Source organism: Sparus aurata, chromosome 10, assembly GCF_900880675.1.
Source record: "Sparus aurata chromosome 10, fSpaAur1.1, whole genome shotgun sequence".
Classification (NCBI taxonomy): domain Eukaryota; kingdom Metazoa; phylum Chordata; class Actinopteri; order Spariformes; family Sparidae; genus Sparus; species Sparus aurata.
Genome location: NC_044196.1, coordinates 16,288,324 through 16,303,136, shown reverse-complemented (window position 1 = coordinate 16,303,136; position 14,813 = coordinate 16,288,324). Strand labels below are relative to the sequence as shown.

At 39.5% G+C, this 14,813-nt stretch overlaps 2 protein-coding genes across 2 annotated transcripts in view; both read left to right on the top strand.

Moving 5' to 3' along the window:
• Positions 1–14,813, top strand: part of LOC115590499 (GTPase IMAP family member 7-like) — a 28,554-nt gene that overhangs the window by 2,264 nt on the left and 11,477 nt on the right. The gene's annotated exons all lie outside the window — the stretch shown is intronic.
• LOC115590495 (uncharacterized) lies at positions 180–8,906 on the top strand. Its single transcript, XM_030431872.1, has 4 exons — positions 180–225; positions 2,672–3,625; positions 4,973–5,926; positions 7,734–8,906. The coding sequence occupies exons 1-4, from the start codon at positions 219–221 to the stop codon at positions 8,558–8,560; spliced, it is 2,742 nt and encodes a 913-aa protein (XP_030287732.1). The 5' UTR covers positions 180–218; the 3' UTR covers positions 8,561–8,906.

Genomic DNA, 14,813 nt, shown 5'->3' with positions numbered 1-14,813 from the left:
AAAACATTCATGTAAAAGTGATCTCGTGGTTTTTGCAGATGTGATACATATAGTTTTCTGCCAAAGTGACGCATTTGGAAATCCTGCCAGCCAAGTACCAAATAAGGTTTAAGGTGACATGTGTTTGTCCATGGGCGTGTTACAGGACAGGGAGAAGTTTACACTTCACTTTTTTGATACTTTTACTTTGAGCCGACAAACACTTAACATTTGAAAACATGGACGGTAAGTTATCTTTCTCAGTCATGGTTTGTTTGTTTTACAAAATGTGTAAATAGATGCTATCGTGCATAGACGTCGATCTAGTGGATAGGTAAGGGGTAAAGTAGAGCAGATTAAATGTGATCTGATCTCTACTTTACAAACTCCATAACATCGAGCAACAACAAAACAACAGCAGCTACCCTGCAGAACCGGAAAGTGAACATGGGCCACAAATCCACTGTTACGCAGTGTAGTGTCACCACAGTCCTTCACAACAGTGTTCATTGCGTTAATTAAAAACAAAAATGACAAACGATCGTCAACTTTTTTCCATGACTAAGAAGAGAAATTACGAGCTATGAATAGATCTGTCACGATAAAAACTACGAGGAAATGATTTGTTTTCAACGACGAAGGGCGTGTGAGTGATGGGCTGTCGGACATTTAAAATGCGTCATATTTTCCTCCGATTTTTGCATTTAGTTCATCTGTTAAAATGTAATGTTTCCCTGTTGCCGACCCTGAACACTGATCTGTGTGTGAGACACCCAGCGCTGCAGGCTGATTAAGGGACCGTCGATAAATTACCCTACTGTTTGTCTGATTTAGATAAAAAACAATGTTTCTTCATGCTGACTGGATGATACCAGTGAAAAGTTCGATTAAAAAAATAATAATTAACTGAGTTGATGTAGCACACTTATTTTTTGTAATATATTGATTTTGCAGAAATATTTTGAAAAAACAATGGCATGTTTTTTTTTTTTTTCATTAGAGTTCATGTCGTGTGACCCAGTGACTACAGATCAATTCTAAATTGTATTAAGTGGGACGAATAATACACACTTGTTTTTTTGTTGTTGCTTTTTTTTTTTTACCACATTTTTCTTCTTCTATTTTTTATGAATATTCATCATGAAAATTCAGAATTTCTTTACAATACCTTCCAATAGCTTTGACACAAGGTATGTAATGTTCGCTCCATCACCTTATAAGGAGATGAAATGACTGGCTGAAATATGTTGAGGTGTCAAAGACAACTGGAAACGTAGGGGCACAGATGTAGTTGATTCAGGTGACTGTCATCATGCACTGTTTTCTACACTCAGTGCGTTTACATGCACAGCTTAGTCAGATTACAGCCATATTTCGACTATGCTGCTCAATCGGACAACTGCAATTATCCGAGTATACATGCCAGTGAGAAAATCGAATTACTGGCCGTAAGCATGTCATACCCCGGTACGCTAGGTGGCGCTGTACCCATTTCAACTAGTGTTAACGGCGCACCTCCGGCTGACCTCTTGACGTCACCAGCTGCCTCGGCATTCAAGAAAGATGGCGTACGAAGAGCGAGACGAAGCTACATCTTTGTACACTTCGTATATGGTGTACATGATAATTACACAAACTAGGTGCACTCTGGCGCTCTTTCTTGTGTGATTTCGGAGGAAAGCCGCCGCCGCCACCGCCATCGCCGTCCGTCTACTTCCGGCTCACGGCCCCGGGGAAAAATCTCGCGCCTGCGCAGAACGCAAAATCCGATCCGATGGAAACGTATACATGCAGGAGTTAATGCGACTTTCAATCGAATAATCTACGTGGTGTAATTCGACTATGAGAAATCCGATCCGGTCCGACTTTAGTCAGACTAAGGTGTATACATGCATCTTAAAGATCCGTTCATAGTCAGACTAATGCAGTAATTCGGTTTTCTTGAGTGTCATGTAAACGCACTGACTGACAGTGTGGACTGTGAGATATGGTTACCTGTTGTCCTCTAAAAGACAAGAAAAGACATTGTTAAGTACAAAAAAAAAAGGGAAAATAAGAAAGAAAGCTAAATGTTGGATCGTTCTCTGACTCATCATACATCAGACACTGAATAGTGTACCATGGTCTGGGTGAATACTTGATTGTGATTGGCTGCAGAGTGAATAACATTTTGATATCCAGACACCTCTGGAGCTCCTCAAGTAGTTCCAGTGAAACTGCCTGTTTACTGCTCCAAAAGAATGTGCTATATCATGTATCTAAAGCAAGCAGCATTAGCATCAGCTGGCTGCAAATGCTTTGACACTTTAAATTAATTCATTTTAAGAAATCTGAATATTTTATGTACCAGCACAAACTGTAGTCCTTTAGAGCATCAGCCTCTGAACACCACAGGGTGGCGCTTGAAACACACAAGCTGCAGGAAGAAGCCTGTACTCTGTAGTACATTTCACTTTAGAAGGACCTCAAGTAAAAAGTAATAACAAATTGTATCCAAATCATTATTGCTATTTTAAATAATGTTAAAAAATTAAATGTTTTAATTTTTAAAACTATATATCATGAAGAAATGGTATCATGTAGCTATAGCCACATAGCTATATAGCTGTGAATGTTGACCAATACAAATCTCTGTAATTTAATTTGTTCAGCACTTGTATCTTGTAAAATTGTGGACGTTATTTTCGTTCAGTGTCAAACACAAAGCGAATTGCCTTCATTGGAAGAACTGGAGCTGGGAAAAGCAGCCTGGCTAACACCATATTTGGAGAAGATGTATTCAAGGTCGACCGCACTTTCAAGTCAGGAACAAGTAAATGTCAAGCAGAAACCAGATCTGTCGATGAAAGAAGCATCACTCTGATCGACACTCCTGGTCTCTTTGACACAGACATATCTGAGGAGGAGATGAAGCCTGAGATAGTGAGCTGTATCACAGAGTGTGCTCCTGGGCTTCATGCTTTTCTCATTGTGCTCAGGGTGGAGAGATTCACAGAGCTGGAGGAGGTTGTCATCAACAAAATACAAGAATACTTCCCTGAAGAAGCTTTCAAATATGCTGCTGTCGTCTTCACTCATGGTGACGATCTCCCTGAAGGAGAGACAATTGAAGAACTGTTCAGAGAAGTTAAGCCTCTGGATGACCTGGTGAAGAAGTGTGGAGGACGGTGCCACGTTGTCGACAATAAATACTGGAAAGATAAAACAAAGAATGAATACAGGAGCAACCAGTTCCAGGTGGAGGAGCTGCTCAAGACGATAGACAAGATGGTGATGGGAAACAATGGAGGTTGCTACACCAATAAGATGCTGCAAGCAGCGGAGCAAATGATAAAACAGGAGGAGGAAAAAATTAGACAGTCAGCAGGAATCATGACAGAGGAAGAGATCAGAGAGGAGGCTAAGGTCAGAGTTTTTGACAGGTTCTTGGCAGGTGTTGGAACAGGTACCTCACAAGGGACTTTCTTGGGTGCAGTAGTGGGCGGCGTTTATAAGGGTTTGATCAGATTAACAGGTATTTTCATGGGAGCAGGTGAAAAAGTAATCAAGAATGAGTCTGACAGCCAGTCAGCTGGGAACCAAAGGATGCTAAAAGAAGACACACGCCCTGAGGTTGAAGGAGGAGGTGCACAAGAAACAGTGTCAGGTAAAAAGTGACCAATTTTAAATCAAAAGCATCTTTGTGCCATTGTTCCAACAAGTCAGCAAATTTTGAAGAACCAAAGAGAATTAAAGAGAATATTATTAATTACATTTTCCATTAGGAGGTGCGTTGTTCTGCAAAGTAAAAGCAAAAGAATTTAACCCAAAAGACGCAACAAGAAATTAATTCTGCCAGCGACTTCATAATTTACCAAACCAAATAGAAACATGTTGATGACGGTTCTCGGTCATCCAGGTCGTGGTAATTCTGACTGACGTATCGTAGGCATCTGGACGTGTTTCTGCTTTTTGAACACGTTTCACCTCGCATTCAAGAACTGAAGAAGCCTCTTCGAGCATAAACAGGATCCAAGTTGTAGTAGTAGAAGTCCAAATTTAATCATGTTTGCAAATGAGCCATTGACTGAAGTGCAACTGCTGCCAGTCAATCAGTAAATCTGACAAACAACCATAAAACACAGTTTTGGTTTTAGATTACCTCTGAACCTGTATCAATGTCCTCCTTATGATATCACCCATAGTAGGCTCGATAAATCTCTGCAGGCCTGGTCTAAAGAAGCCCATGCATGAGAAATTGATATTCTCAACTCACATTATTCTTCATAAATACCAATTTATATTCAGGAAGCTGTGTATGGATTGTTTTTGTGCATGTCTACCTCTGGCTCCTCTGTTTAAAATTCAGACTATTTATCTTCAGATGCTTTATTTTCACCCTCTGTGGTGAAATGGAAGCTTCAAATATTGACCAAAAGCGCCTTTCTTTCACAGTGAACACTTTACTGCTCAATATGCTTCAGTATTACAAAGAGGAAAGTAAACATATGCAGGCAGATCGGACATTTTGCATATGACTTCTTGTGTTCTTGCCATCATTACTAAAGCTGGGAGACACAACAGATAATTTCCTTGCACTTTTAAAAAAAAAATGCTTGAATTTCTACGAACGGTATCGACAATGCTGAATTATAATTATCTGCAAGTAACATTATTTTGTGCATTTATAACACTCTACTTTTCTCGCAGTCACTGTAAATAGTGTAGCGCTTGTAACGCACAAGCTGCAAGAAGAAGCCTGTACTCAGGGCTGTAGTACATTTCACTATAGAAGGACTTCAAGTAAAAAGTAAAACTTGTTATAATGATAAAATGTATTAATTTAAAACACTATATATCATGATGATATGGTATCATGACTTGTTGGTAGCTGTGGTTTTTGACCAATGAAAACTTTAGTAATTTAGCTTGTTTAGCACGTGTATCTTCTTACACATGAAAATCACTGAAAAGCAATTGTACAATATTAATGGTGGACATTATTTTCTTTCAGTGTCGAACACAATAAGAATGGCCATCTTTGGAAAACCTGGAGCCGGGAAAAGCAGCCTGGCTAACACCATATTTGGAGAAGATGCGTTCAAGAGCTACCACAGTTTAAAAACTGCAACAAGAAAATGTCAAGCAGAAACCAGATCTATCAATGGAAGAAGCATCACTCTGGTCGACACTCCTGATCTCTTTGACACAGACAGATCTGAGGAGGAGACTGATGAGGAGATAGCGAGGTGTATGACAGAGTGTGCTCCTGGGCCTCATGCTTTTCTCATTGTGCTCAAAGTGGAGAGATTCACAGAGCTGGAGCAGGTTGTCATCGACACAATACACAAATACTTCTCTGAAGAAGCTTTCAATTACGCCACCGTCGTCTTCACTCATGGTGACGAGCTTCCTGAAGGAGAGACAATTGAAGAACTGGTCAGAGAAGTTAAGCCTCTGGATGACCTGGTGAAGAAGTGTGGAGGACGGTGCCACGTTGTCGACAATAAATACTGGAAAGATAAAACAAAGAATGAATACAGGAGCAACCAGTTCCAGGTGGAGGAGCTGCTCAAGACGATAGACAAGATGGTGATGGGAAACAATGGAGGTTGCTACACCAATGAGATGCTGCAAGAAGTGGAGCAAATGATTAAACAGGAGGAGGAAAATATTAGACAGTCAGCAGGAATCATGACAGAGGAAGAGATCAGAGAGAAGGCTAAGGCCAGAGTTTTTGACAGGCTCTTGGCAGATGTTGGAACAGGTGCATCACTAAGGACTTTCTTGGGTACAGTAGTGGGCGGAGTTTATAAGGGTTTGATCAGATTAACAGGTATTTTCATGGGAGCAGGTAAAAAAGTAATCAAGAAAGAGTGTGACAGCCAGTCAGCTGGAAACCAAAGGATGCCAAAAGAAGACACACGCCCTGAGGTTGAAGGAGGAGGTGCAGAAGAAACAGTGTCAGGTAAAAAGTGACCAATTTTAAATCAAAAGCATGTTTGTGCCATTGTCCCAACAAGTCAGCAAATTTTGAAGTACCAAAGAGAATATAATGAATTACATTTTCCATCAGGAGGTGTGTTTTTCTGCAGAGTAAAAGCAAAATAATTTAACCCAAAAGACGCAACAAGAAATGAATTCTGCCGGCGACTTCATAATTTACTAAACCAAATAGAAACATGTTGATGACGGTTCTCGGTCATCCAGGTCGTGGTAATTCTGACTGACGTATCGTAGGCATCTGGACGTGTTTCTGCTTTTTGAACACGTTTCACCTCGCATTCAAGAACTGAAGAAGCCTCTCCGAGCATAAACAGGATCCAAGTTGTAGTAGTAGAAGTCCAAATTTAATCATGTTTGCAAATGAGCCATTGACTGAAGTGCAACTGCTGCCAGTCAATCAGTAAATCTGACAAACAACCATGAAACACAGTTTTGGTTTTAGATTACCTCTGAACCTGTATCAATGTCCTTCTTATGATATCACCCAAAGTAGGCTCGATAAATCTCTGCAGGCCTGGTCTAAAGAAGCCCATGCATGAGATCTTCATATTCTCACCTCACATTATTCTTCATAAATACCAATTTATATTCAGGAAGCTGTGTATGGATTGTTTTTGTGCATGTCTACCTCTGGCTCCAATGTTTAAAATTCAGACTATTTATCTTCAGATGTTTTATTTTGACCCTCTGTGGTGAAATGGAAGCTTCAAATATTGACCAAAATTGCCTTTCTTTCACAGTGAACACTTTACTGCTCAATGTGCTGCAGTTTTACAAAGAGAAAAGTAAACAAACGCAGGCATGACAGACATTTTGCAAATGACTTCTTGTGTTCTTGCCATCATAACTAAAGCTGGGAGACACGACAGATAATTTCGTTGCACTTTAAAAAAAAAAAATGCTTGAATTTCCTACGAACAGTATTGACAAGTTATCCTGTGGTTTACTCTGCTCAGCTTCTGCCCATACTTGAAAAATGGCCTGGCCAACCATAAAAGATTCAATAGGACAACTCTTTTCCTCTTCTCAATTTTATTTTCTTATTGGAGGAGCTATTAGGTTGAAAACCTTAAAACAGAAACAGAAATGTACAACCATCATTACTTTCAAACAAACACATATCTTAAATGTTTTAGTCATTTTTAAAGTAATTTATTATTCAAATTATAATTATTATTAATTTAATCTTTACAATATTTGATAACTATGTACGTCTAATTTATCAGTCATCAAATATTATTTCTTAATTATCGTTGACATTGAAGCATGACATCAATTTGTAACAGCAAAGAGACAAACAAAACCCAGCAGGCTGCTTCACTGCTGCTCAACATGAATAGGCTTGCTGTCTATCCTAATCATGCAAAAAACCAAACTTCTGCTTTCAGCAACAAAACAAACATTTCTTATCAATATAATTTCGGTTCATCCATACCAGTAGCTCCTTCATGGTTTGACCCAAGCTGAACAGTCCTGAACTCCTCTGTTGTCTGAATCCACACTGGAGTGCTGAGTGATCCTGCTGAAAGACTGCAGGCAGGTGCCCTCAGTCAGCTAATCAGCTGGTGTTAGTTTGGGGATTTTCCTCTCCTCAACAGGGAGGCAATGCACTGCTCCACTTGTCATACAGGTGTCATGATTTCTTTGACTTTAACTGATTTGACTTTTGACTCAACAGTGATACATCATCATCTGCAAGTAACATTATTTTGTGTATTTATATTAAACACAAGTGTAAAATATTAATGATGGACATTATTTTCTTTCAGTGTCATACACAGTGAGAATTGCCGTCTTTGGAAAAACTGGAGCTGGGAAAAGCAGCCTGGCTAACACCATATTTGGAGGAGATGCATTCAAGATCTACCACAATTTAAAATCTGGAACAAAAGAATGCCAATCAGAAACCAAGTCCGTCAGTGGAAGAAGCATCACTCTGATCGACACTCCTGGTTTCTTTGACACAGACAGGTCTGAAGAGGAGCTGAAGCCTGAGATAGTGAGGTGTATCACAGAGTGTGCTCCTGGGCCTCATGCTTTTCTCATTGTGCTCAAAGTGGAGAAATTCACAGAACAGGAGCAGGAAGTCATCAACAAAATACAAGAGTACTTTTCTGAAGAAGCTTTAAAATATGCCACAGTTCTCTTCACTCATGGTGACCAGCTCCCCGAGGGAGGGACGATTGAGAAGTTGGTGTCTGAGAATAAGCCACTGGATGATCTGGTGAAGAAGTGTGGAGGACGGTGCCACGTCATTGACAATAAATACTGGAAAGACAAACCAATGAATGAATACAGGAGCAACCAGTTCCAGGTGGAGGAGCTGCTCAAGACGATAGACAAGATGGTGACGGAAAACAATGGAGGCTGCTACACCAATGAGATGCTGCAAGAAGTGGAGGAAAAAATACAGCAAGAGGTGGAAAATATTAGACAGTCAGCAGGAAACATGACAGAGGTAGAGGTCAGAGAGGAGGCTAAGGTCAGAGTTTTTGACTGGCTCTTGAGCAGACTGAAAAGTGTTGGAATAGGTGAATTGCTAGGGACTTTCTTGGGTGTAGTAGTGATGGGTGTATTCATTCTTTTTAAAAAATGATCAAAAATGAAACCATTAGCAAAGTTGGTCAATGCAACAGCTGCAAAGGCATTCGGAGCATTAGACAGTAGGGCTGCAGCTATCGAATATTTTCGAGTGGCGTCTTCTACTGGTTATCCCATCGATTAATCGAGTAATCTACTATAAAATAATTTTGCATCATTAAACAACAAACAAAGCATAACGAAAATGACAGGCTATGGAGAGAATTTTGTTCCTTTATTATTCAATCAAATAGAATAGATTTGAAACCAAAAAAGAGATTTGAGAGCAAAAAAGAGTAAGTGGCAATGACATTTTTTTTTTTTGAGATCGAAACAGAACAAGTTGCAATTGATAAAAAAAATAAGAGAGAACATATTTCTTCAACTTCGATCAAAACTAATGTTTGTAAGTAAAAACATATGACTATTTTGCTTATAAATCAGTCCTCTTTGCTTGTGAGTCATAAAGTTTTGTTTGCAAATCAGTCCTCTTTGCTTGCAAATTCTAAAGTTTTGCTTGCAAATTCAACTGCACTTGATGGGCGGGGCCTACGCTGGTGGATGAGAGAAGAGTTTCTATTGGTTGACTTGACCTGGCTCCAGCATCAGCTACGTCTTCCGCATTCCCTTGTGCTGTGCTGCTTGGAGGCAAGCCTGTCGCTCTTGAAACGTTTCCCATATGTAATGAATTGCGCTATATATTGTTGGCTACAGCCTGTCGTACATTCACAACAACAACAACAACAAGTAATGTATTATAATGCCCTGCTGCTGCAAGCACACTGATTAGCAGCAACAGGGTTGTCTCTGCTAGTCACAGCCTGAGCAGAGTAGCCTAATGAGTGAGTGAATTACAGGGAGGCGTATCCAACGTAGGGCTGTGATTTAAACATTTAGTGTTGCATGGTACTCGCGGTGCCAAAACGTCACGGTTCTTACACAACACTACTGTCAGCCGGGGGATGGGCGGACGGAGAAGACCGCGGCAGCCCACAAACACTCGCTATAAAGCAGCTAGCTAGCAGCGCCAAAATAGTCGTATGTTTTTACTTACAAACATTAGTTTTGATTGAAGTTGAAGAAAAATGTTCTCTCATATTTTTTTTTTCAATTGCAACTTGTTCTGTTTCGATCTCAAAAAAAAAAACATTTGATTGCCACTTACTCTTTTTTGCCCTCAAATCTCTTTTTTGTTTTCAAATCTATTCTGTTTGATCGAATAATAAAGGAACAAAATTCTCTCCATAACAGGCCTGTTAAATAGACCAAGCAATTGTTTTTTTATTCCTGAAAAAAACATACAGGTATCTATTCCCACTCCAACTCTTGGCTCCAAAACTAAGCCCATCTATGTAACTTAGCCATTTAGTGCATTTAAGTGTCAACTAATATTGCAGAAACAAATAACAACACGGTAATGTCAACTTACTGTGGAACATGTATAACATGTAAAACTATGAAATACATCTAAAGGCTATTTGGCCTTAGTTTTGTCTTCTTAAGACACAAAAGAAAAAGGATCAAATATCCTGCAACAACCCATTTGAGAATAAAGAATGAACAAAAATGTAAGAATAAAAAATGTAGCAAAAGTATTATATATGAAATCAATTAAAAAAAGGATTAAAAACACAGAAATGTTGGCACTCTGAAAAGGATAATCATGCATATGGGCTCAGTGCTTGGTTTGGGCCCCTTTTGCATGAATTACTGCCTCAGTGCAGGGTAGCATGGATGCTATCAGCCTGTGGCACTGCTGAGGTGTTATGGCAGACCAGGATGCTTCAATAGCGGCCTTCAGCTCCTCTGCATTGTTCGTTCTCACCTCTGTCATCTGTCTCTTGGCAATGTTTGCTGGCCAATCAAGCGCAGTCACCTCATGGTCATTGAACTAGGTTTTGGTACTTTTGGCAGTGTGGGAAGGTGCCAATTCCTGCTGGAAAATGAAGTCAGCTTCTCCATAAAGCTTGTCTGCTGAAGGAAGCATGAAGTGCTCTAAAATGTCCTGGTAGACGGCTGCGTTGACTCTGGACTTCATAAAGCACAGTGATGACACCAGCAGATGACATGGCTCCCCAAATCAACACAGACTGTTGAAACTTCACACTGAACTTCAAGCATCGTGGATTGTGTGCCTCTCCATTCTCCAATCTTCCTCCAGACTCTGAGACCTTGGTTTCCAAATAAGATGCAACATTTTCTCTAATCAGAAAAGACCAGTTCCTTTTTTTCTTTAGCCCAGGTAAGACGCTTCTGACGTCTGACGTTTGTTGTTCAGGAGAGGCTTGACAAGAGGAATACGACATTTGAAGCCCATGTCCAGGATCCATCTCTGCTGCTTGTGCACCTTTTTCTTTCACATTTTTCTCTTCCACTTAACGTTAAACTCTCGCCAAAAAGCAACCAAGGCTTCATTTGTAATTGAATATGAGTCAAACCTTCGTGTAAATGCATAAATACGACGCTACCGTCATGGCAGGCAAAAAGTGTCAATCCTGAGAGCGACCTGACAGGCAGGAGAGTAATGGTGGACCGCTCCTCAAGCCTGCCTGTTAGGTAGTACTCAGGGATCAACACTTTTTGTCTGCCATGACGGCAGCGCGCTGGAGTTGCTACTGCTAATGTGAGTTGTCCAAAAACCTTCTTTTTAGCAAACTCTGTGTACATAAACAATGTTCACAGTGCTCGTGTTCATGTGTAGAGACCCTGGTGGTACTGCGAGCAAAGTTTCATGTTGTGTCGAGCCTTCTTAGTGTTTTAAAAATAGCAATTTTGATGCTAGCGCTAATTTTCTCCTAGCACTCCCATTGAAAATTAGCTCGCCCGAAAACGAAACTATGGTAAATCTTAAAAGTGCCTCTTTGGTCGTAATTATGCTTTTACACGAAGGTTTGACTCATATTCAATCACAAATAAAGCCTTGGTTGCTTTTTGGCGAGAGTTTCACTTTAACTTTCGATTAAAGTGCTTTGCTACAGCACTTTGAGAACATCCCTTTGTAGGTGTTTTGGATTAATTAGCTGCTTAGAGTGTGACACTTTGACAATATACAATATTGAACCTTTTCACAATATTCAAAATTTCTGTGATTTTGAATTTGGGGTTTTCATAAGCTGTAAGCCATAATCATCAAAAGTATAACAAATAAAGGCTTGAAATATCTCACTTAGCATGTAATGAGTCTATATAATATATCAGTTTTCACCTTTTAAGTTGAAATAATTACATGATATTCAGATTTTTTGTTTCAGCTGTTTACAGCTACAAAGGCCATTTGGCCTTAGTAGCTGTAATCACAAAACAAACTTCCAGAGGTACCTAGATGAGGTAGGTAGGGCTGTGTGAGTGTGTGTGTGTGTGTGTGTGTGTGTGTGTGTGTGTGTGAGAGAGAGAGAGTGTGTTTGTTTGTTTGTTTGTTTGTGTGTGAACCTGTGCGTGAGGGAGACTGATAGACAAGATGAGTGTGTGTGTGTGTGCAATTGTCTTGCAATTTAACACAAATTAGTTTCCACGTCTTAACATGCTATCTGGTCATACCGACATCAGGCTACAGCCTCTACAAATACCATACGTTCTAACTAGTGATGGTAGGCTACGTTAAATTAGCTAACATCAATGTTTACCTTACCTTGTGTCGGGCGACGCTTGGTGAGCTGGTGCTAACAACTATGCTTTCAATTCAGATGTTGAATCATTGTTGACGTGCTGTTGTGGTACTCCAGTTCTGCTTTGCACTAGACACATTGCACTTTGTTATCTTCTTTTTTATGTGTGAAATGATCCCAAACTTTGGACAGTCTCTGTCTTTTTATGGACTGTTTCTCGGCTCTCCACCATCGCGCCAACTCAATTCTGAACATAGTGGTGTGTGTCCGCAATAACAGTCTGTGTGGAAAAATGATCCCTGAGCTAAGCAGGCCACATAACGCAGGTGATAGGATTTAAACGGAGCCTCGTGGCAAAGATTTTGCTTCGACCATTTTTTGTAATCGAATTATTCAAGTTACTCAAGTAATCGTTTCAGCTCTATTAGACAGTCATCAGGAAACATGACAGAGGAAGAGATCAGAGAGAAGGCTAAGGACAGTGTTTGTAAGGTTACAAGCGGAACTTTTTTTGTCAAACCATTGTATATATTGTGTAAAATCCCACTTTTTCCGTGCACAGTCCACTCGGGTCAGTTCACATTTGAAGTTAAAGGGAAAGTTAACCCAAAAAAGAAAATTCAGTCTTTATCTACTCGCCCCCATTGCTGATGGAAAGTCGGGCAAAGTTTTTGTAGTCCACAGACATTTGGCGAGAAGATGATGCAAGGCAGGTACTGTGCAGTACATCATTGACATCACAAACATCCCGTGGTGCTTTGTTTCTGAAAGGAAGTGCTCACCTAAAGATGAAAATTCTGACATTAGTATCTCGCCTCCAAGCTGATGGAAAGTCAGATGAAGTTTCGTAGTCCACAAAACCTTTCTGGAGATTCACAGCAAAACAACGTCACAGTATTCTCAAAACAACTGAAGCAGACGGTGATTTACGCCCTCCATGCAAAGTTAAACTGGTGTGCACTAATGCTTCTGACGTAGTAGTTAGAGTGAAGATTTTGGTTGTAATGAAGGGAGAAAATAACGTCATTCCAAATCCACTTGGGCTTCAGGTGACTTAGGTCACTCTGGACGAGCTGTTTGGAGCCATTCTATGTTTCTTGTCACTAGTTTTAAAGTCAGTTTTTTGGGTTGTTTTTTATGTTTTAAGACAAGTCCCCATCTGCTTCAGTTGTTTAGTGGAGAACGCGGCCACCCTGTTTTATTGTGAAGCTCTAGAAATGTTTTGTGGACTGGGAAATTCCCCTGACTCCCAGAGTAGATCCTGTTTGAACTTTCCCTTTAACATGTTAGGGTTTTCTATAAAGTTGTTTTAATTATCCCACTGCACCATTCATAAATTAATTACTTTACCAAGTGAAAACATATTAAATAGTTTTTGAGAGGGTTTTATTGACTGTTCATATGTAAAGATGCATTTTTTTTCCAACGGAACCAAAACGTTAAAAAGATCATTCCAAACATGTCACAAATATCATGTAAATACATCACTCTGGTCAGTGTTAGAACACTGACCAGTGTTTTAATGGAGACAGAAATACAACTGACACCGTACACTGGTTTGATGACAATATCTTTAAAGTTCTTATCTATGAATATTGTTAAAAATGTTCGATCTTTGTGATTAGAGTTTACTGAACTGACAGCCTGGTGCTGTGGTTAGCTTGTAAAACAGGAATAAAAAAAATAAAAGTTTTTCTATGAATGCAATTAAAAAATGATTGTGATTAGAGTTTACAGCCCTGACAGCCTGCTGCTATAGTTAGCCTGTGAAAATAAGCCACTTAAAGTTTGAAGAGTACAATCTATAACATATCATATCTGAATAAACATATTTAGATCAATGGTTAAAGATTTCAATCTGATCAGAGATTGTTCATGAAGAATTCTCTCCAGCTCTCTCACATCTCACGGCTCATTACAGGTTTCAACAATGTTTAAACTTTGGCTGTGATGAATTTGCTTCATCAAAAACAGATTCTTCATTCTTCATTCTTGACTGCGGAGGACCAAACCTGACATAAGTATAAATAAATGCATAAATGCATAAATGCATGAATAAATACATAAATAAATACATAAATAAATGCTGAAATGAATAAATAAATGTATAAATAATTAAATGCATAAATAAATAAATACCTAAATAAATGAATGAATAAATAAATGCTGAAATAAATGTATAAATAAATAAATAAAAGTATAAATAAAAGAATAAATGCTTTTTTATTTATTTCTACATTTCTGTTCACCTACATTTATTTATTTCTGTATTTCTGTGTCCATATGTAAATGAGGAGGTAGGAGGTCCTAACCTCAGTCAAGAGCATGATTGGTTACAGGAGTGTGCTTGATGAGGGTCTACTACTTCTGTCTTACTAGTGGTGCTGAGTCCTGTACACTGTACACAGGAATGTGGCTGGCTACCAGAAAGCCCGCTCAGATAACTGTCAGCTGCAGTTGTTGACATTTGTTCATGTAGCTCTGGTTTAGTTGTGAAATTTGACTGGCATTCATTTTAACTTGTGAGGGTCCCAGGTGTGCTGGTGGTGTGGTTTGAGAATCCCGTCTGGAGAGAGAGGGGTCCTCAGCCATGTCCGCTAACCAGGAAAAACATTCTGCTCATTGGTCCAAGTATCCATGTGTCCATGTATATGTGTGTTCCAG

Bases quoted from the DNA above. Each gene is read 5' to 3' on its own strand.
- LOC115590495 (XM_030431872.1), top strand. The intron at 3,626-4,972 runs GTAAAAAGTGAC...ATTTTCTTTCAG, and splicing joins TGCACAAGAAACAGTGTCAG to TGTCGAACACAATAAGAATG. The intron at 5,927-7,733 runs GTAAAAAGTGAC...ATTTTCTTTCAG, and splicing joins TGCAGAAGAAACAGTGTCAG to TGTCATACACAGTGAGAATT.